At 31.1% G+C, this 22,703-nt stretch overlaps 1 protein-coding gene across 1 annotated transcript; it reads right to left on the bottom strand.

The window, feature by feature from the left end:
• Positions 1–1,833: 1,833 nt before the first annotated feature.
• Positions 1,834–4,078, bottom strand: LOC120174412 (annexin D2-like). The gene is made up of 5 exons (XM_039181272.1): positions 3,874–4,078; positions 3,048–3,193; positions 2,732–2,950; positions 2,425–2,637; positions 1,834–2,347 (listed from the first exon to the last, which is right to left on the bottom strand). Exons 1-5 carry the CDS (start codon positions 3,947–3,949, stop codon positions 2,051–2,053), a joined length of 951 nt encoding a protein of 316 aa, XP_039037203.1. The 5' UTR covers positions 3,950–4,078; the 3' UTR covers positions 1,834–2,050.
• Between the last annotated feature and the right edge of the window lie 18,625 nt (positions 4,079–22,703).

The following is a 22,703-nucleotide window of genomic DNA, read 5'->3' on the forward strand; positions in this document are numbered from 1 at the left end:
AGATCGAGTTCGATTCTCATTGAGACACCATAATCCGAGCACGAGCTTTTCCGATTCCAAACCAGCATTGCGTTAATATAGATAGCCAATATTAACCCAAATAAGGGTTAATTTTCATGGATTGACTTAGAAATCAATTCATAAGAGAGAATATCAAGTTATAAGGGTTGGACTTTATATATTGTAACCGGAAAGTATTCGAAGTAAAATCTATTTCAGTGATCGAGATGGATTAAGGCGAAACGAAGCTAGAGGTTATCTCTCATCTTTATTATTTTTTTACAATTTACTTTTCTTATTTTTTTTCTTGCACCTTAGTTTTATTTTATTTATTTATTTATTTAGTTTACTTGATTATTTTAAAACCTCTTATTTTTAATTTTCTTGTTTTACATATTTTTTAGTTAAAGATTAATTCAGATTGATATTAGGAATTTTTGAATCCCTGTAGAGTGACACCTTCTTCTCTATACTACGTTTTTAGCATAATTATTTCAAAAAAAAGATTAATTATTTGACAATTATGATGTTTGTCATACTCCCCACCCCAATCACTCTTAGTGGCTTTCATATCAACATTGAATTGAACATGTAAACTTTGGTGGGCTATGCCACAAGTCCTATAATCAAAACCTGACTATGATACCATGCAAACTTTAACGATTTTTTAAATTGCACAATTTTAATTAAAGGCTACATGCCTCAAGCTTTTACACTTACACTCTATATATAGACTTCACGTCACACTTATCTTGTCTCTAATAACCAACCAATTACTTTCCTATCTTGGGTTTCATTGATAACAAAAATCAGTTGTTATCCTCACCGATTATCATGGGTCCCGCTAGTCACCAATCTCTCCATTTTATATTATCAACTACTAACATTTACTCTACAATATAAACACTCAACACTGCTATCAATAAATAAATAAAACCAAATGCATTATTGAAATTTAAAAAAAAAATCCAAATGCAGGCAAAAAGTTATTGGAACCAAATTTGATGTACCATATTTTATCTGGGCCTATCAGATTATTATTGCAAAGGTGGCTTTGAGCCTTTGGATTAAATTTCTTTCGTCTTTTATTTTGCTTTGGATCTTTGTTGGGCCGATATTATTATTATTTAATATTTACAACAAAAAAATATAAAAAACTACAAAGACAACCCTATCCCGAGCCGAAGGCCCCACTACCTTTGCATTGCATTCTCTGTTGCACCTGCAGGTATCTGTTCCATTTTGCAGGTAAATTATTTGATAAACTACATATTTAGTCAGTTAACTATCACTTTTATTTTGTTTCGGACACTCAATTATTTCTTTTTCAAAAATCATACCTAACTTGAACGTCACGTTTTGGTGCCTTTTGATTATCTGCTATTAAAAAAATAAATAGAACTACTTATGTGATACTTTTTTATTTTTATAATGATGATACGATATTATCTTATAGTGATATGTCAATATTCTCATTAATTTTTTAACGGTAACTGATTAAAATAAAACTAAAACTAAACATTAGATATTATCTTGAAAAAATAGTTGGATACCTAAAACAAAACTAAAATGATTGTTAAGCGAATATATATATAGATTACCCTAAATTATTAGAAGATTATGAACAGTTGGTAGAATAGTTTAAGATTTGTGATCTTTTCACATTACATAATTTGACAAACATCAAATAAAAAAACTAATTTTCATGTTATCGAATAAATCTAAAATTATCTTACTATCCTATAACATGAACATTTGAATTTTTTTACCATTAAATTATGTAGCAACATATAAAAAAAATTATAACATATGAACCCATACTTCAAAGTTAAATGATATTAAAAACATAATTTATTTAATCATTAAATATATTGTTATTGTGCAACTGACATGTTGTGACCGCAAAAACACTTGATAAAAACACCAAACTCAAGCCATGTTCAGACACTGAAGGACAAAAACAATAAAACATAAGTCTCACACCTCAAGGTCCATACTAAATACATTATTATTACCAAGTACTGAATATAGAAAAGCAGCTCAGCTCAGGTCAGACATCTCCAGCTCCAATCAAGGCAAGAAGCATTTTCTCGTAGTCTCCGGAAGCATCACCGGCAATCGCCTTTTCAAAAGTCACACTGTTCCTTCGCTGATATTCCTCCTTAATACGTACCATGTCTACCTCGGCTCTAGTCGTCACAACTCTAGTTAGTGCCCATTCATCTGTTCCCATCTTGTTGATGGCTTGTCGTAGAACCTTCTCGAAATATTTCTCGGGGACAGTCAGGCACTTAATTGCTGCTCTCAGCAGTTTGAGGAATTCATCGTCGGCGTCGGCCTTCAAGTCCTGCAAACCAGTACTTCATTATCAGTTTGAATTACAACATAGCATATGTTTGAACTTTCATGAAGGTTTAGAAGAACCTTGTTGATAGCATTCCCAAAGGCATTATTGTAGTGATTCAGGGTCGCATTTAGCTGTGCCTTACTCCTTGTTGTTACAATTCTGATGACTTCCTCGTCACTGTATTCCTTGTCTGAGATCTTATCGCGAAGTATCTTTGCCTCCGACTTTGCCAATGTCAAGTTCACCTCCTCTCCCTCATATCGAAATGCACTAACGAGTGGGACTAAAAGCTGCGACAAGCAAGTAATCGATTAACACACGAAGGAAACAAAGGTAAAAAAACATCGGAATGGCACAGATGGCAATGAAAGTTCAAGACCGAACCTTGCGGTAATCTCCCTTGGTATGGTGTGCAACATCTTCTTCAAGGGATTTCTTATAGCGAGCGTGATACGCCTTCCTCACATTGAACAGTTCATGTGAAGACCTAGTGCATGCTATTTCCATGATAACCCAATTGCTTGATGTTAATCTCTTGGTAAATTCATTAGCCAGATATGAATCACGTTCTGCAGGGTCCAATGTAAACAGCACCACTGCTCGCTATCGAGTTTCGAAAGAAAAAAAAAAACGAAGTTAAAAACACATAATGGCTTCCAAACATCAAGTTGATTAAGGAAAAGGGGTATTAAAATCTGACCTCAAAGTCACTTGTAAGTTCCTCGTCCAAAGACTTAAGGAGGTCTTTCCCATAAGCTTCATGGTAAGTTTTTCGGATCAAATTTCGCTGTTCGGCATTTCTGTGAGCCAATATGTCGATGATCAATTGCTCATTAGTACCCCAGCCTGCCATAGATCATCAAACACAAGCAAATATTAATTGGTGTAAACCAATTTCCAAAACCCATACCCGCAAATGCTGGTTGAGAAAAGATAGGCATACAGATGGCAGATACATTCAAAAGATCAAATACTTTGTAAAGGTAAAATCTGATGCAACTAGGTATATAATCGAAGGTCCAAGTACCCTTTTAGCCTTGCTTCAAATTAAGCAAAAAATTCTTCCACAAATGTTTCAAGAATCACAGTGATCATCAATGTTCAATCAAAGTATCATCAGATCAGAAATACATGATCAGTGTTCAGTGAACGAAACCATTTCCAGTTGAACCTCATCACCATCAATTTCTCACTTAGTTCACTTAGACAAATCTCACAATTTTCTCTTTTTTTTCAAAAAGAAAACTTTAGTCTTATCAAATCACATCAGCTAACTCCAAAGATCATAACGCAAAATACAGATGAAAAAAGAACATGAAGCCAGAACAGATCAGATCAATAAAAAATCAAAATACATAAAACCCATGATCCAAAATAGTGCACTACCATGATCAATTCATTAAGTCAACAACAACAAATCAACAGGGGAAAAAAGGGGCATCTTTACTTCTAAAAAGAAAAGGAAAAGAAGGGTAACAGAGATTCATTAATGATTCTGTTTAGAAAGGATAGATCTAATGAAAAACCTTCAAAAGCTTTACGAAGCTGCTCTGCATCCTCGGAAGGAGCAGGAACATGAGCTGGAACTTTGAGGGTTGCCATTATCACTCTCTCTCTGCTTTGTTTTTAGGTTTGTGTAGTAGAACTGCAGACTAGCCTTACCATTTGTTTTATAGTGCATGAAAGGTAATTTCCATATGGTAATAAAGCGTCATTCAAAAAGGGGGGAAAATACATAGTCGTTCATATGGAAATTTCCACCATTGTTTTCAACTTTTGCATCATTTTCCAGGATTTAATACGTAACGACAGAAATAATATTATTGTAATACAAAGCGAATCTGAGCTGTGATTAACTGATTATACACGCGTTGGGGTTAGTTGCGTTTCAGAGGCAACTGTTCACATTTCAAACGCTCTATCTTTCTTTCTTCCTTTTTTTAAAAGTGAAAAATAAGTAGGATAAACTACATATTTAGTACCTAAAGTCTTACTTTTGCTTGTTTTAGTATATAAACTTTCAATTTTTTCAAAATCATACCTAACATTTACTTTTTATTTCATTTTAGTACCTCATTTTTAACTTTTTGTTTCATTTTAGTACCTAAATTTTTAATGTCTGATACTAAAATGAAATAAAAAATAAATTTAGGTATGATTTTGAAAAAAATTAAAAGTTTAGATACTAAATTAAAATAAAAGTGATAGTTTAGGTACTAACTATGTAGTTTACCCAAATAAATATCTAAACTATGTTTTTTGGGTACTTAAATTATTTTTTGTCAAGTGAGATACTTAAACTATTATATTTAATTATTTTAAATCCTAAATTTTTTTTAATTAGAAAATTATTTTTTAACCAATAAGATATCAATACGTCACATAAAATTAAGTACTTATTTTTTATCAGAAAAATATTTTAAAGGCCTAAAGCAAAAAATAAGTATAGTTTAGGGACTTATATTAACCAAAAAAATTAAGATACTTAAAGATTTATTTTGATCAAAAAATAGTTTAGGCACTTAAAGAAAAAAAATGGTATAGTTTAAGTAAATTTTTTAGTTTAAGCCTTTTGTTTTACTCTAACGTATTTTTCCATCGGGAAACACACCTTATTATTAGGGTTAGACACAGCACAAGGTAGATAGTGAGTTATTCAAGTTTGATCTAATTAAAATTTAATCAATATTCAGATTGAATGGACTCGAATTGAGTTTTTAACAAGTAAAAATAATAAATTAAAGTTTTAAAATTATCAATTAAATTACCAAAGTTATATTTTCACCCAAATTATAACTTATAATTAAGTTGAATTTTATTATAATTCTAATGGTTAAGTATTATTTGATAATTATGTTTATTTAATAAAATAAACATTTATTTTAGTTAAGAATTTTTATTCCATAAGAATTATTGGTAAGCAAATATTTGACTTTACAAATAGAGATTATGTTTTAACATTTAGGGATGTTGGAAGAATGTTTTGGGACATATCGGGTTTTGGTATATACACAAGGTGTTGGGATACATGTGATATCATGTATTTGTACTTTTAGTGTTCTTTATATTTATAGTGGGTTATTGTTCATCTTCGTTCGTGGAGGTAGACAATGTCGAACCACATTAAATATTGTCTCTTGTGTATGTCTTACTTTATATTGATATCGCTTTGGTTATTTTTCTGCTCTCAAATTCTTAACAAGTGATATCAAAACTATGGTTCGAGATGTGAAGTTTTTAAAAAAATTTGTTGATGTGGATTTTATTAGCGATTTTGAAGACATGCAATAAGAGTTTGTTGTAATGAGTGTTTAGTTACATAGGAGTAGTTCTCAATTGTTCTAGGGATAATTCAATAAATATGGCATAAGAATTGAAGTTGTTGAAGACTTGGCGGTGGTGTTTAAACTAATATGCTGCTTACGTAAAGATTGAAGTTGTGGAAGACTTGAAGACCAATTTTTTTTTAAATTTAGGTTAAGATAGATTTATTATATTTTGACTCAAATTATAATTGATAATTAAGTTGGGTTTTATTGTAATTTTAGTAGTTAAAGATTACATGGTAGATTTATTTAATAAAATAAATATTTATTTTAGGTAAGATCAATACAAGTTATTGGTAACCAAGTATATAAATAGAGATTGTGTTTTAGTTTTTATGATTATGGAAGAGGTAATTATTTTGGAGATATATAATTCTTTTAGGGTTCTATGCAATTTTTGGGTTTACATTGTAGAGATAATTTTGTAGGGATGTTGAAAGAGTATTGTAGGATATATCAAGTTTTGATATATATACCAGGTGTTAGGATACATGTGGTATCATGTATTTGTACTCTTTGTATTCTTTATGTTTGTAATGAATTATTATTCATCTTACCCGTAAAGATAGGTAATATCGAACCACGTTAAATATTGCATCTTGTTTATGTCTTATTTTATGTTGATATCACTTTGATTATTTTAGTAGTTAAAGATTACATGGTAGATTTATTTAATAAAATAAATATTTATTTTAGGTAAGATCAATACAAGTTATTGGTAACCAAGTATATAAATAGAGATTGTGTTTTAGTTTTTATGATTATGGAAGAGGTAATTATTTTGGAGATATATAATTCTTTTAGGGTTCTATGCAATTTTTGGGTTTACATTGTAGAGATAATTTTGTAGGGATGTTGAAAGAGTATTGTAGGATATATCAAGTTTTGATATATATACCAGGTGTTAGGATACATGTGGTATCATGTATTTGTACTCTTTGTATTCTTTACGTTTGTAATGAATTATTATTCATCTTACCCGTAATGATAGGTAATATCGAACCACGTTAAATATTGCATCTTGTTTATGTCTTATTTTATGTTGATATAACTTTGATTATTTTTTCGATCTCAAATTCGTAACAATTAATAATATTAACATTCATATGTTGTTTTATTTTTAAAATATAATATAAGGTTTTCATCTACTTAAAGTTTAGGTTCGAATTTGAACCGAGCTCGAGTTTAAACTTTTTCAAGCTCAAGTCGAACTTCAATTTTTGATTTCGCTTCAAGCTTAAAAAATTTAAAGTCACAAACTTTCGAGCTCGATTCTAGCTTTAATTTTTTATTTTGAGCCAAGAATAAAAATTTTAAGCTCACAAAATTTCGAGTCTAATCGAGTTCAACTTCAAACTTTTAAAATCAAGTCGAGCTTCACAATGCTCAAACTCGACTCGACTCCTCCTTATCATAAAACTGATTTTTCTTCTTCTTTCGAGCACTGATTTTAAGAAAATAATGTTTTCATTTTTACGTTATCGATGCGTAAAGTAGCACTTCCAAGTCCCAATAGATGATCTTTTCCACTATTTTTGAAGTCACATGTATTTTAAATCTAGGATTCAAGTTAAAATTATAAACGTAAAATATCTTTACAAATTTCTAGTATAATCTTTTTATTAACTCTCTCTTGGGATAGTCGTTAGCTATTTTTTATATAAAGCATATTATTTATAATAAGAATTAGAAAGAATCTATTATTTTACATACATAAATTACAAAATATTTCAAGCCTTTTGTACATGACATAGGGATAATTTATTTGAGACTCCATTTAGTTTATTTATTTGGTAAAATTTATAAACTCAAACTAACAATGTGGAAATAATTTTAACGTGTTATGGGAAAATAGTTAAATAACTAAAATTTTCTTTAAAGTTTAAAATTATTTACATAAACAATGTAATTAAATCTTAGGCGCAAACCAACGATCTCGGTGATAAAAACAACTTTCAATTTTTTCATTTAGTTTTAATTTATTAAAATTCAACATCATCAATTTATAATTAACCACAGATAAATTTATGAAATTAATTGTATATGGTTTGTTTTTGAATAATTGTATATGAAACTCAGTTACATCGAAACCAAAATTTAGGTATACTTTTAAGATTTATTCATATGTTTTAGGTACTTCTATTTTAAATTGACAAATGTCTGGAAATATATAATTGTTTATTTAAATATCTACAATTGTTTATTTAAATATCTACAATATAAAGTTTAAAAACCTTAGCTGTTTTGTTCCTCCCTTTCTTTCTTTCTTTTCTTCTTTATAACATGTTACCTGTATTAATTTTATTGATTAATCTAACTTTTTCTTCTTTAATTTTGTTTAATTGGTGACGACATCAATTTTGATGTAGTTGTCGGTTTTCTTTTTTCTTTCTTTTTTATATTTTTAATAAGAATTATCTGCTTTTATAACACATTTATATATGTCTTTGTGGTACGTTTTTCTGTCTTTGTGATGTATTTTTCTTTGTCTTTTGGTAGTTTACGATTTTTTATTGTTGTTTTGGTTTATCTTTTTTCTTAGGGTTGGATTTGACATTGCTACGACTGATCAATATGTCACTTATTTGTTATCATGCCAATCTTTTCTACTTTGAACCCTCAGATTGATTTGGATACGCGTTTTGCATTCTTGGATAGTTTTCTCACGTCAATTGACTCTAATTTACAATTTGTCGATGGTTTTTAGTAGCTTCATCCCCTTTTATGGTTCGTTTACCGATGCAGTCAGATTTGTTCGTATCTTTATTTTGTTCGAGCATTGATTAGGTTTTTTTAAACTTTTTTTGTCCTTGTGTGACCTATGAAAATGTACTAATTATTATTTAGTTTATGTTTACGTTTATAATTATACTTGTAAATCTTTTTTATAATTCTAGATATTTTTTAATTTTAGTTAAACAATCCGGGAATGTCTCAGGAAAGGCGGGTTAATATACGGCTAATATACAGCATTACCGGATACATTAAAATGTATTTAATAAATTCGGTTTAGCGGTACCTATTATGTTGACAACTAATAATGTTTTAGGTAGAAAATATGAAAAACTATTAAAAAATTTGGTAACCGGTAAACTTTGGTTATCGGTAAGTATATATCATTTTTATAAAAGTGTCCATACTTTTAACATATCAAGTAAATTTTACCGGTTTTGTCATAATGAATCTGGTTTTGTCATATTTTTACCTGTTATATTGTAAATTATCTATCCTTTTTATAAAAGTGTCCATACTTATTTCACTGTGAAAATATATTTATTATTATCTTTAGTTAATATTGTTAAATTTAAAATCTAAATAATATTTTATAAAATATCAAAACAATCAAATAATTTTTTGTGTAAATGAATTATTAAATTAATATTGTAGGTGGAAAACATGAAACACTATTAAAAAAAATTGAAACATAAATTACATAACTTTCAAAAAAGTATATATCATTTTTATAAAAGTGTCCATATTTATTTCACTGTTGAAAACATATTTATTATTATATTTGGTTAATATTGTTAAATTTAAATTCTAATAATATTTTATAAATATCAAAACAATCAAATAATATTTTGTGTAAATTAAATTATTAAATTAATATTGTAGGTGGAAAACATGAAACACATTAAATAAATTGAAACATAAATTACATAACTTTCAAAAAGTATATATCATTTTTAAAAAGTGTCCATACTTATAAAAGTAGGTCTAAGTCATGAAGAAATATTAAAAAATTGTGCTACCGGTTCGTGTCGATCCAAATTAAAAATGTGTCGATCCAAAACGATATAACAGGTAAAACTATGACAAAACCGGTATAGAAATGATAAAACCGGTCAAGCGCTACCGGATACATTTAAAGTGTCGGTACTTTAATATAAGGATCGACACTTCGTGAATTTAAAAGAGAATCAGTTTTAAATCCTATAAAGTGTCGATACTTTTAAAAAATGTATCGATCCAAAACGATATACCAGGTAAAAATATGATAAAACCGGTAACAAAATGATAAAACCGGTAAAACGTTACCAGATATATTAAAAGTGTTGATACTTTATATAAGGATCGACACTTTGTGAATTTAAAAGAGAAGCAGTTATAGCGCCTATAATGTGTCGATACTTTAAAAAAATATATCGATCCACAACGATATAACAGGTAAAAATATGATAAAACCGGTATCAAAATGATAAAACCGATAAAATGATACCAGATATATTGAAAGTGTCGATACTTTCGTAAGTACGTGTAATAAATTATCGACACTTTCAAAGAAATAGGTAATTATCCTTTCGAAAGTATCGACACCTGACATAAAAGTATCGACACTTTTGTATTTGTATCGATTAAATAAATAACATATCCGATGAAAATATAAAGGCCATAGCTAAATATCCTCTGAAAAAAGATAGAACGGACGAGTTTTTGAAATCGAAGGTAATTGTTGCTGCATTTCAGAAGGCGTTTCTAAAGCGAAGTTTGTTTGTTTGTTGCTGCAGTCGAATCGAAAAGTATGTTGTCGAAACCCTAATTTTTTATTATTACAGTAATCGCGATAGGGTTTTTTATGTGTTGTTTGGGGTTTTGGAGTAAGGAAGCATTTGAGACCGATTGCAGGTAGAAATAGATATTCAAGGAAAAATATAATGTCGATACTTTTATTAAATATTATAGGTAGAAAATGATATTATAGGTTGTATAAATGTGCTGACACATTTTGGTGTGGCCATTCAAATTCTTTGAAGAAAACCGTTTTACCACAAGAGTAGTTATCTATATTGTATATTGAATAAAGTGTATGTAACAAAATAATTTGATTTGCGTAAACTGATATGAAGGAAAAAATGGAGTCAATGGGTTGGAAAATTGTTGGTGGAGCAGATGACTTTGAAATTGAGGCCGAGACTCGAAAGCAACCAAAGGGTGGATATATGTACTTCTAGTAAGTATCAATGTCCTTTTGTTATTATTGTTGAAATGGTAATTGGATTAAAGTATCGATAAACTTTAAATTGATTACAAATTTTAAATGTTAACAGTATGGCCGAATGCAAAAGGATGAAGGGAGATGGCACACAGAGCGGTTCGGTATGTAAAATGAAATTGACATTGAGTAGTATTAGTATTTAGTGTTAATGTATTGATTAAGAAACGTTTATGTTTAATATTAGGTGAAAAAAGATGTGATGTCCAAATGGAATCAATGAGTGATGCTGAAAAGGAACCTTACTCACACAGTCAAGGAATGATAGTAAAGAATACAAAGAACGGAGGAAGCACATGAAAATAAGGTATTCATTAAACTTGTAAATACGTTGATACAAAATATATAAGAACTATAACATTATATTGTTAAAAAATGTAGGAAGTGTCGACAAGATGCAGCATTAAAAGGGTGAATTTATTAATTAAACACCTTAAGGAGAAGGGTCAGTTGAATGTGCTGGGAGAATAGGTTTTGGATCGTTGATCGGAGTAAGGGATCGACCTATTCGGAGGGAATTGTGTCGATCCTTGATGGCACAATTTGATGTCAGTCAATGTATGGCTAAGTATGGTGATTATTCATTCCCTCTGGGGGTATCGACTGCTGCAGCCGTCTTGGGGATACAAAACAAAGGCAAAAGTGTTATAGAAGTCTGTAGGAGTAAGAACTGGAAAGCACTTGCCTCCAAATGGTTTGAATCATAAGGTGACATATGCTGAAGTTGAAGAGGATATCAAAAGTGGATCTTACTGGGGGGATGAGCTGAAGGCCCGAGTTCTATTGTACCTTGTCGGGATATTTCTTTGTCCAACGGGTGATACGTCACGAACAAGGAATATATGAAGCTCATTTGCGATGAAGGCTTGAAGGGTGAATTCAATTGGGCTGAATATCCATTCGAGATTGATTGAATCAATAATCACCTTTAAAAAGGGCAGCCAGAGATACCTCAAAGGGTGCATAGCAATCTTAGAGGTAATGAGTTGAATCACTTTTTTGTGTTTTTATATAAAAATATAAATTTATTATAAATGCAGGTTGCACTGTTCGATTTTTGGTTGGGCTGTGAGGCAGTGCCGGCTTATGAAAGAACCGGAGTGGCACGCATCCGTGCATAGGGGAAGGAAGAGATGGTTAGAGTGATGGTGAAGTTGAAGTTGGATAGAGGGAAGAAGCAAGAAATGGTAATAAATGTAATTAAATAATTAAGAATATAATCAATGTCTTAATATTGTAATTTAATTTTGAAGGTTATTGGCAAGGATGTAGAGGAGGCAGAGGAGAAGAAATGAGAGATGGTTGTATTGGGGGATAACGGTGAGGGGGACGACGGTGAGGGAAAACAGAGTAACTTCGACATTTTGATGTATGAATTGGCTTATATAAAAAAAATCCAATTTGAAATCATGCAAAGACAATCAAGAGTCGAAGAGAAACTTGATCGAGTCGTAGAGAACTCGAGAGAGTCGAAGATACACTGAGAGGCATAAGGGGGTAGTGGAAGGAAAAATAGATGGAGTGGTGAAAGAAGTAGAGGTGTTGAGGGGTGAAGTGGTGAAAGAAGTTGGGGTGTTAAGGGTGATATTAAGATGGTGACGGGAGAAAAATTTGAGGGAGTGGTGAAGGAGGTTGTAGATTTGAGGAGTGAACTTACGGGGGTGAAGGGGGTGGTTGATAAATACTCGGATGGAGGAGCTCAATTGAAGGGTGAAATAAAAGAGATGAAGAGCTATGTAGAAAAAAAGTACGATGAACTGAAAAAATATGAAGAGAAAAGAAGAGGAGAAGAAGAAGAGATGGAAGAAATGAGGAGGAAGGAAGTCGATGTCATTTATACACCGGAGAGTGTTATAGCAGCAGTTTGGATTCGGAATGTCCTGCACCCCAGAAGAAGAAGCAAAAGGTAAGTTTAATAAAAGAATACTTAATTTGATTTTTATTATGTTGGTGTGACAAAAATTTGTATGCAAAATTGTAGGTTGAAAAAAGCGGATATTCCAAGCGGAATTGATGACATCGAAGCTGCAATTTGTGATTATTTATGGAATAGCGAGTTAGAATCGGGGTAAGTGAAATATATTGTTTTGTGAGTGATTTAAATATTTCATGACAACATATTAATCCTAATGATTCATACAGATATTCTGTAATCTCAATGGGAAATCAATTCGCTACTGTATACGACGTTGCAACGTTGAAGCCTACGGAATGGGTTGGCGGTGTGGTAAGTAGAAAGTAGAAAATGTTAAAACTTATTGAATATGTTCTGATTGTGTAATTAATTTTGTTAGGTTATCGATTTGCTCGCCTGGACCATATGCTACGATTCTCAAAAGTCACTCCGGAGGATTGGCTACCTTCCATACCTCTTAGTGGTGAGTTAAATTAATAATATTGAAAAGTAGTGTTATAGACGGTAAATTAATAATGTTTGTTGCGTAATTACAGCAACAGGCGTTGGATGCCAACAACAAAGAAAGTGTTGAGAGTATTTCTACCTTCTAGGGTGTCATATTGGATAACTATGTGAAATTCACCGACTGTGAGAAGGTAAGACACCATACCAATTGCAAATGATGTTTTCGGATATAGAATGTTGAATTTTGTCAAATTGGGTGTGAAATTTGTTGCAGATCATGATCACAATAAACTACCATAATTCACATTGGTATCTGTTGGTGTTGGATATGGTAGATCGTGTTGTAACAATATATGATAGTATGTTTACAACTGAAACAACTAAACAGAGAGTGAAGGATGCTAAGAGATTGGTATGTATGTATGTATGAAAGGACATTATGTAAATTATAATGCATAATTTTTTTGGTGCATAACTTCTTCTATTTTAATGCAGATTAAAATATTAGATTCTTATAATAAGAAACGCATTTGGGTTGAGTCCTGTGGATCTCTAGGAAAGTATCCCTTGAAAAATTTCAAATTTGTGGAGCATAAGAAGAATAAGCAATTGAATGGGTATGAGATGTTATCACAAATAGAAAGCTTAATTTATGCAGTATCCATCATAATTGACATGTGTGGTTTTCAAATTTTGTAACAGATATGATTGCGGCATGTATGTGATGATGTGGATGGAATCGATCGATTCTACAGGGGCAACTGGTGATTTTGTAAGTGGATAGAAAAAATCGTTTGTGGTAAAATTGTTAAAAGTCGTAGATTGAATGCTGTAGTTGACAATACTTAACGTTCTGACAATTTGAATATAGGTTGTTGGAGACTGGGATTGATCGCGAATATTAAACGATCTCGTAAGCCACAATCAAAATGAACGAAGACAGGAGATAACAAAAGCTGCAATATTACATAAGAATAACAAAAGGATGCAATGATGTAAATGTAGGGTTAATTTTGTATAAGATTTATAATTTTGTATACGATTTATATTTTTGTATGTGAATATAATTATGAATGAGATGAGAAAAGTTAGCAGTATGTTGTTGTACATGTTTCTTATACACATTAAGGGTCATGTTGATACTTTGAAGTAAAAGGCAAATTTACCATAAAGTGTCGATCCATATATAAAAAGTGTCAATCCCAAAAACATCGAAAACCAAAAGTATAATGTAATATGTAATTTTTCAATCTAACCGGTACAAGTCTACCGGTTTTATGAGAGAATATGTCTAAATAATGTGTCGACACTAATATAGTTTGTGTCGATATTTTCTTTTCCAGAATGAATGGAAAACAGGGTGCACCCATAAAGTGTCGATCCATATAAAAAGTGTCGATCCGAAAATCATCGAACCCAAAAGTATAATGTAATATGTAATTTTTAAATCTAACCGGTACAATTATACCGGTTTTATGAGATAATATGTCTAAATAATGTGTCGACACTAATATAGTTTGTGTCGATATTTTTTTTTCCAGAATGAATGGAAAACAGGGTGCACCCATAAAGTGTCGATCCATATATAAAAAGTATCGATCCCAAAATCATCGAACCCAAAAGTATAATGTAATATGTAATTTTTCAATCTAACCGTACAATTATACCGTTTTATGAGATAATATGTATAAATAATGTGTCGACACTAATATAGTTTGTGTCGATATTTTTTTTCCAGAATGAATGGAAAACAGGGTGCACCCATAAAGTGTCGATCCATATATAAAAAGTGTCGATCCCAAAATTATCGAACCCAAAAGTATAATGTAATATGTAATTTTTCAATCTAACCGGTACAAGTATACCGGTTTTATGAGAGAATATGTCTAAATAATGTGTCGACACTAATATAGTTTGTGTCGATATTTTTTTTCCAGAATGAATGGAAAACAGGGTGCACCCATAAAGTGTCGATCCATATATAAAAAGTGTCGATCCCAAAATCATCGAACCCAAAAGTATAATGTAATATGTAATTTTTCAATCTAATCGGTACAAGTATACCGGTTTTATGAGAGAATATGTCTAAATAATGTGTCGACACTAATATAGTTTGTGTCGATACTAATTTAAATATCAAGTGTTTTTCCACCGTTTACGATATAGTACTCTTAATCGAGAAACCCTAAACATAAAGGCAAGCAAGCAAATCTTCCTCTTTCTTCTACCGTTATCATAAGTGACGATCAGATTCAGGTAAATTTATCGATATTTTATGGGTTTGATTGATTTCTATATTGGAGTTTTTATCCTGAATGTGTTTGTGTTCCATTGTAATAGGGTAGCATCCAACCAAAATGGCTCCAAAACGTCAGCGTCAGAAGCGAGGTCTTTCTCAAAGCTCTTCTCAACCCAGTTCTTCTCAACCACCTCCTTCTGTAACAAACGATTCTTCTGAGGAAATCAGGTCCTTCGAAACTCTGAACTTTAGATCCGACTGGAGAAACAAAGATGGCAGACGAGTTTTAAAGTAAGGAAGATTCGTCCCGAACGTGTCATTGACCTGGGTTTCTTGTTTGATGATAAATATGCATTTAGTTTTAAATCCACATTTACATCTTGGGGTTGGCTTGAATTCCTTGGTGTAGAACCAAGATATTATCCCAACCTAGTTAGAGTCTTCTACAACAATGCTTCCTTACAGCACGAGCCTAATAAGACTAATATAATAGGAATTAATACACATGTCATGGGGAAGGATATATATATCTTCATAAACTATTGCGGAGGGTTTAGGTGTAGCGAATACAGGGGATTCAGATGAAAATGGTGTAGATTGGTCTACAATTAAACGGGTTACTAGAAATAGCCCAATTCACCTCGATGTAGAGTCGAGAGTGTTTCACAAAATGCTCACATGGTATATCCGGCCTAGTGGGGGAAAACATTCAACGCTTCGAGACAGCGATTATTGGTGGATAGCAAAGTATAAATCCAAAACGGCTCCAAACATTGCAAAACTCATATTTAATACAATGTATATATGGTCACAAAGGGAGCAACAATTCAACTACACTACCATATGGATGTGTCATCACCCATCTGTTGAAGAAGAAGGAAGTTGATTTTTCGCATGACGCCCCTGTTCGATTAACCCGCAAGATTGACATGGTATTTATTAAAAAAGCGGGATATGATTTTGTTGAAAAACTCGGTTGGAAGCGTGTCAAGGAGGTCGGATTAGATCAAGAGAGGAAGGAAATGGACCCCGTTGGCCATGAAGAAGAGCAACCAAGTGGAGACGCAATGATGGAAGAAGCTCCAGTTGCACAGGATGTCACAATTAAGACCGTGATGGAATACATGGTCAATTTTCGGGAGCATATTGATTCCCTTGTGAGTGGAATGCGATCCGATATTTCATCATTGCAACGTGAAGTCTCCATGTTGCGTAACGAATTACGTCAACGACATCAAACGAGTTAGGTAATTCATTATCTATGTTTCTTAACATTTACACGTTCTGAACTTTATTTTATTTTCTTTTAACAGATGTGGACAACCAAGCGGTCGCAGAAGATGAAGCTGACGATGAAGATGACGATGATGATGACGATGAAGCTGGCGATGAAGATGATGACGATGATGATGATGATGATGAAGATGATGATCAAACAAGTATATCGTGTCTACAACGCCGCCTTCAAGAAAACTTTTAATTTTTGATCTCAATGGTGTCCTTGCCTACATCCCAAGACTGCCGGCAGGTTTTAATTCTATTCTTTTGTATCCATTATTTTAACATATAAGCGTAGAACTTTATGCAATTTTTCTTCATGTTGTAGATGTTGTCCTCAGAAGAGGATTATTTGAATTTATGCAATTTTGTGTCGACAACTTTGTTGTTGCCCTTTGGTCTTCAAAGATGAGGTTAGAACATGTTTGAGGCAATTGAATTACTGTAGTCAAAATCGTTAATACATTTGAATGTTAACATTCAAACTTGATTACAATCTCAGGCATAACGTCGACCGTGTACTTGAGAAACTACCTGTATTTTCCGAGCATTTTCTATTCGTGTGGGTAAGATGAATGTCATTACAGTTTGCTGACTTTTCGTTGTCTATGATTCCTACATATTTATGTTCGACTGTTTGTGAACAGGATCAAAAAAAATGCAAAACATACGATTCTGTTACCTACTGTAAAGATCTCAATGATGTTTGGAACGCGTGTCCAGATTTTAACGAGCTAAATACACTTTTGGTCGATGATTCAGCGGAAAAAATGATTTATAATCCGGTAAGTTGCATTTATGCAATATGTTTTTCCAGTTGAACAGGTGTTCAGACATTGATTATTTTAACAACTTATGTGTTTATATAGAAATACAATTACATATGTCCACATACCTTTGACGCTGCTTCCCATTCGAACGAAAAAGCTCTAGGTATGACACAACTTTATTCATGCTTATACGAATTTAATTTATTGTTAGTAAAATTGCACCTCATTAGTTTGATAATTGAAATTATTTATGTATGTCCTCAGAAAAAGGCGGAAACATACGAGTATTTGGAAATTTGTTGAAGGCCTCTAATGTTCCGGACTTCGTTAGAAACAACCCTTTTTCATCGGATTAATTTTGTTTGTCGGTACATTATTTGAACATTCTTGTGTATTTATATTTTGGTCTAAATATTGTGTGTATATTTTCATTAATTATTCCATATTTGCTTCTATGTGTACATATACATTTGAGTGTCTATACTTTTTTAATATATTGTAAAGTATCTATCATTTTTATAAAAGTGTCTATACTTTTTCCACTGTGGAAAACATTAATTTAAGGTTATCTTTTGAGTGAGTTTTAAGATATTAATTTAGTAATTATAGGCGTCTAATGATTTATTTTTTACGTTACGGTATATATTATTATTAAATTAAAAATTCTTAATATTATTTTATAAAATATCAAAACAATCAACTAATTTTTTGTGCAAATGAAATTATTAAATTAATATTGTAGGTGGAAAACATGAAACATACTTAAAAAAAATTGAAACATAAATTACATATCTTTAAAAAAAGTATCGATCCTTTTTATAAAAAGTATGGACACTTTCAACATATTATAAATATACCGGTTTTATGCGCGAATAGGTCTACAACCTATATCGACACTTTTTAATCTTGTGTCGGTACTTTATGTCCAGATTGGAAGAAAAATGTGTCGGTAATCCGCTTTCAACTCGTTCATACGCATTCTACTAATTCCATCTTCAATTGCACGAACAACATCTAAATATGTCTTCTTGTGTTTTAGTGCAATAGCTAGTGAAGCATTCATAGACTCGCACCTTTGTGTTGAGCGAATATTGGCAAAGAAATGACTGGTTAGATATGCTTGTGCCCATAAGTGTCGTGTATTTCCCTTCTCAATCACCCATGGATGCTTTTGGACGTTGAATTCTGAAACAATCGAACGCCATTGAATATCAAATTCCTTGGTTGTCCACCAGGAAGCCATGCATTTTGAGAATGCTGCTGTAAACTTTGGGTCACCAATGTTAGCTTGTGCATTGCAAGAAAGATGCCAAGAACATAATCTGTGCTTAGCATAAGGGATAACAGATTTGATAGCCCTCTGCATTGCCCTATCCCCATCGATTACAACGGAAATAGGTGATTTATTCATCATGACTTCTAAAAAATTCTGTAGCACCCACTCGAAAGATTGAGACGTCTCGTCAGCGATTATGACAGTGGCAAACACAATTGTGTTATGGTGATGATTGACACCAACAATAGGCATAATTGGTCGACCATACAAATTATCTTTGTACGTTGTGTCGAACGCAATTACATCACCGAAACATGTGTAATCCGATCTCGATGTAGAATCCGACCAAATAAGATTATACAATGCCCCTGATTCGTCTACCGAGTATGTCATAAAAAACCCGGGATCATCATGTTTCTTATAATCAAAGTAGGCAATAAGCGCATTCACATCCCCATCGACGATTTCCTTTGCTTTACCTCTTTGAAGTGCATTGTAGAGGTCTTTATGTGTAAATCCAACATTATGATAGCCCCCTGCCTGCTGCGTTAAATAGTTCATTACTTGTGACGTGCCAACACCGACCTCTTTCAATGTTGTTGCCTCATCGATATCAGCCTTACTTACAGCTCTATTAGAACACATAAATGGTGTCATAGCAGATGTGCACAATGCATGATTATGTTTCTGATCAGACTTACTTATAACCCACTGATCGTTTGTATTTGTTGCTGTAACTACGACTCTAGCCTTACATCCTGTTCTTGTGACTGGCGTATGAGCACGTTGACGATCAACAGTATTGACTTTTGATACTCGAAACCCTTCTTTGGAACAACAAAATTCTTGTGTCTTCAAATTCCCTTCCACGTCAAGCCGTGTTGTTCCCTTACGTGCACTAAACCCATGTTCCCGTGCGAATCCCTTGTAAAAGTGCCAAGCTTGATCACGTGAACAGAAGAGCTGACCAACCAATCTGCCAGATTCATCAACATTATGTACTTCATGGCATTCCTCGGTTGGCTTAACATTATCTACATCAGTATTATCCATGGCAAAAATTTTGTTGTGCAAGTTCAGTGCTCCAGGAGTTGATGGAGATGTAAGCAAAGGTTCATTTTGAACATGTTTCAGTCGTGTTGCTTTCAATAGGATGTGGCATTGGTAGTGGTAGTTAAAGGGTGGGTACACCATTAAATTCGCAGTACATATTTAGGTATGTACAATAACTACAAGTATATATTATCATTAAATTTAGGTATGTACAATAACTACATATTTAGGTATGTTTGTTAACTACATATTTAGGTATATACATCTTTTGAGTGAGTTTTAAGATATTAATTTAGTAATTATAGGCGTCTAATGATTTATTTTTTATGTTACGGTATATATTATTATTAAATTAAAAACAATAAACATATATATTATATATTTTATTATCTTTGGTTAATGTTGTTAAATTTAAATTATAAATATTATTTTATAAAATATCAAAACAATCAAATAATTTTTTGTGTAAATGAAAATATTAAATTAATATTGTAGGTGGAAAACATGAAACACTGTTAAAAAATTGAAACATAAATTACATAACTTTTAAAAAAAGTATCGATCCTTTTTATAAAAAGTATGGACACTTTCAATATAATAGGTAAACATATGATGTAATAGGTAGCGCTTATATAATGTAATAGGTATCGTTTATATAATGTAATAGGTAGTGGTTATATTGTAAAGTATCTATCCTTTTTATAAAAGTGTCCATACTTTTTCACTGTGGAAAACATTAATTTAAGGTTATCTTTTGAGTGAGTTTAAGATATTAATTTAGTAATTATAGGTGTCTAATGATTTATTTTTTACGTTACGATATATTATTATTAAATTAAAAATTCTAAATATTATTTTATAAAATATCAAAACAATCAAATAATTTTTTGTGCAAATAAAATTATTAAATCAAATTACTTTATTCCAACCATGTGACAAGTGTGACAACTCCATCAACTCACAACTCAGCTTTGAACTCAATCAATATGTCTTTTAGCTTGATGGTTCTTAAAGCATGTTACTTGAATAGTATGAATCAATATGCAATTTTCATGTTCAATTTAACACTGCATTTCAAATTCATTTCATATGTAATTGGAGTTGAATTTAAATTTCAATTTGAGTTTGAATTTCAATATATATTTCGGCTCCACTATAAATATTAGCCCAAGCCAATATGCATGTTATCATTGATTATTCCTAATTTCCATTGTTTTTTTCCAACGTTTAAACGCGAGGGAAATCCCGACCATTGTATTTTTTGGTCAACTTTAAAGCGTCAGAAACGTTTCGGGCGTATGATCTGGGTGGTAAACAAATAGCAACTAAAATCATAAGTCCGAAATGCTTCTGAGTATCACCCAAATCATAAGTCTGAAATACTTCCGATGCTCATCAAATCCAAAGCTCATATGGTGCCAAGCAAAAGGAAATCAAAATTCAATCTCATATGATGCCAAGCAAAAAGAAATCAAAATCTACAACTTGAGTTTGAACATTGATATGATATATTCAGTTGTTATCATGTTGGGATTTTCTCGTTTTTGATTGCTTGGATAGTTGTTCTCTTGCTTCTTCAAGTGTCCTTAGCTTGTAATTTATAGCTTGGAATGTGTTTGATGTTGTATATATTATTATTAAATTAAAAACAATAAACATATATTACATATTTATTATTATCTTTGGTTAATGTTGTTAAATTTAAATTATAAATATTATTTTATAAAATATCAAAACAATCAAATAATTTTTTGTGTAAATGAAATTATTAAATTAATATTGTAGGTGGAAAATATGAAACACTGTTAAAAAATTGAAACATAAATTACATAACTTTTAAAAAAAGTATCGATCCTTTTTATAAAAAGTATGGACACTTTCAATATAATAGGTAAACATATGATGTAATAGGTAGCGCTTATATAATGTAATAGGTATCGTTTATATAATGTAATAGGTAGTGGTTATATTGTAAAGTGTCTATCCTTTTATAAAAGTGTCCATACTTTTTTCACTGTGGAAAACATTAATTTAAGGTTATCTTTTGAGTGAGTTTTAAGATATTAATTTAGTAATTATAGGCGTCTAATGATTTATTTTTTACGTTACGATATATATTATTATTAAATTAAAAATTCTAAATAATATTTTATAAAATATCAAATAATCAAATAATTTTTTGTGCAAATGAAATTATTAAATTAATATTGTAGGTGGAAAACATGAAACAATATTAAAAAAAATTGAAACATAAATTACATAACTTTAAAAGAAGTATCGATCCTTTTTATAAAAAGTATGGACACTTTCAATATAATATAATGTAATAGGTAAATTTGCAATACTATCGGTATAAATATACTGGATTACTTATAAAATAGGTAAATATAAGCGCTACCTATTACATTATATAAGCGCTACCTAGTATGTTATTGTACTTTATAATATTTCCGGTTAAATAATATAACATAACCGGTATAAATTTTAACCGGTCAATTGTTTAACCGATCACGCCGTATATTAACCGTTTTTTAGGCGCTGCACCGCAGAACTACCCAAACAATCCACTTTCTATCAAAAAAAAATATGCAATATAAAAATATAATAAAAATCAATACGGACACATAATTATGCACCCAACATTCATATTGAAATTAGTAAAATATAAGTAGGTCGTATGACGATGGTTTGGTCCCTACACATACAATTGTCGAAGGGTCGTGGCACGTGTTACCAATTCCATAGTTCACAATCATCCCCTCTCCTTTTCATCTTCATTGACTTTATCTTTGTTGCTTTAAAATTAGTTTAATATGCCATCGGTATGTTTTAATAAATTGATTTAAAATTGTCAACATAAAAACTTATGTAAGGATTTAATATAGATTTCATATTCATTTTTTCTAAATCCCATTTATGATATATATATATATATATATATATATATATTAATAAATTAAATTAAATAATATTATTAATTTGTTTAACGAGATAAAGCAGTAAATCTCTTAAATAATGTTAAAAATTTAAATTTTGACATTATGAATGGAGCAATTGAG

The sequence above is a fragment of the Hibiscus syriacus genome, unplaced genomic scaffold (genome assembly GCF_006381635.1).
Source record: "Hibiscus syriacus cultivar Baekdansim isolate YM2019G1 unplaced genomic scaffold, ASM638163v2 tig00112079_pilon, whole genome shotgun sequence".
Classification (NCBI taxonomy): domain Eukaryota; kingdom Viridiplantae; phylum Streptophyta; class Magnoliopsida; order Malvales; family Malvaceae; genus Hibiscus; species Hibiscus syriacus.

Bases quoted from the DNA above. Each gene is read 5' to 3' on its own strand.
- LOC120174412 (XM_039181272.1), bottom strand. From the start codon at position 3,949: ATGGCAACCCTCAAAGTTCCAGCTCATGTTCCTGCTCCTTCCGAGGAT. The intron at 3,194-3,873 runs GTTTTTCATTAG...GATCTATGGCAG, and splicing joins GCTTCGTAAAGCTTTTGAAG to GCTGGGGTACTAATGAGCAA. The intron at 2,951-3,047 runs GTCAGATTTTAA...GAAACTCGATAG, and splicing joins AACTTACAAGTGACTTTGAG to CGAGCAGTGGTGCTGTTTAC.